Genomic DNA, 1,260 nt, shown 5'->3' with positions numbered 1-1,260 from the left:
ATGCTGCTCCCTTCACTCGTGGCGTGCCTTGCCGGGTGCGCCCTCCTCCTGCTCCTCCTGCCGCCGGCCAGTGAGGGCTGCGGCCCCGGGAAGGGCCACGGCAGGAGGCGCGCGCCGCGGAAGCTGGTGCCGCTCGCCTACAAGCAGTTCAGCCCCAACGTGGCGGAGAAGACCCTGGGGGCCAGCGGGAGGTACGAGGGCAAGATCACCCGGAGCTCCGAGCGCTTCAAGGAGCTCATCCCCAACTACAACCCGGACATCATCTTCAAGGATGAGGAGAACACAGGTGCAGACCGCATGATGACCCAGGTAACCCCCCAGGACCACCAGAAGCCCCCTGCTCACTGTGGTGGTGGGGGGACTTTGGCCGCTCTTTAAACATTATCTTTTTTTCCCACGTGATTTCTTGACCCCCTGCTCTCTCCTGTCAAAGACTTTTCTGAGCACGTGCAAGGTTTTAAAGTGTTTTCCATTCAAAGCTCATTGTCTCCAGCCCTGATTGAAGACGGACAAGGAAATGTATTTACTCTAATCCACCGTTTCCCGCACAAGTTGTGAAATCACTTGAAACTTACAGTTTATAATAGACCTTACCTCAACTTAACAGCGAATATATTAAAAAAGTCCTTGTCACTTTGTGACATTTATCAAGCAAATAGTTGAAATTAAACTAAAACTGCTGCATTTTGAACAAATGGTCATAAAATTAACAGTATAGGCTAGATTTTTTTCGTTTTACAGTAAAAAAATACTATAAAACTAAGGCATTAGTACCATAAATAAAACTATACTACAACATTAGTACAATAAAATTAAACCATTCGTCCATTATCTTTACTTGCGTCTTCCTATTTGGGTCGTGGGGGGTCACTGGTGCCCATGTCCAGCAGTCGCTGTGCGAGAGGCAGGGGACACCCTGGACATGTCTCCAATCCATCACAGGGACACATAGAGACAACCATTCACTCTCTCACTCGCGCCTTGGTAACTCTAAATTGTCCCTATCAGCCTAACATGCATGGTTTTGGTCTGTGGGAGGAAACTGGAGTATCCGGAAAAAAAACAACAACTGCATTTCATGGTCAGCGGCCCCCGCGTGCACTGAGAGAACATACAAACTCCACCCAGAAAGGTCCATTGGTCGGGATTTGTACTGGAGCGACCAGCTCGCTAAGAGGCAGCAGCTCTACCAACTGCGCCACCGTGCTGCTTGAAACTAAACTAGAGTAGGATAATGGTACCATGAAATAAACTACAGTA

General features: G+C 49.0%; 1 protein-coding gene across 1 annotated transcript in view; it reads left to right on the top strand.

The window, feature by feature from the left end:
- The window catches only part of LOC119428956 (indian hedgehog B protein-like), a 20,545-nt gene continuing 19,285 nt past the window's right edge, over nucleotides 1–1,260 (top strand). Inside the window, exon 1 of the mRNA XM_037696666.1 lies at nucleotides 1–309. Within this exon, the coding sequence (XP_037552594.1) occupies nucleotides 1–309 (309 nt within the window). The remainder of the gene's footprint in view (nucleotides 310–1,260) is intronic.

The sequence above is a fragment of the Nematolebias whitei genome, chromosome 23 (assembly GCF_014905685.2).
Source record: "Nematolebias whitei isolate Nwh7 chromosome 23, NemWhi1, whole genome shotgun sequence".
NCBI classification, from domain to species: domain Eukaryota; kingdom Metazoa; phylum Chordata; class Actinopteri; order Cyprinodontiformes; family Rivulidae; genus Nematolebias; species Nematolebias whitei.
Note: the sequence above shows the minus strand (reverse complement) of the source record. Positions and strands in the feature narration are given on the sequence as shown.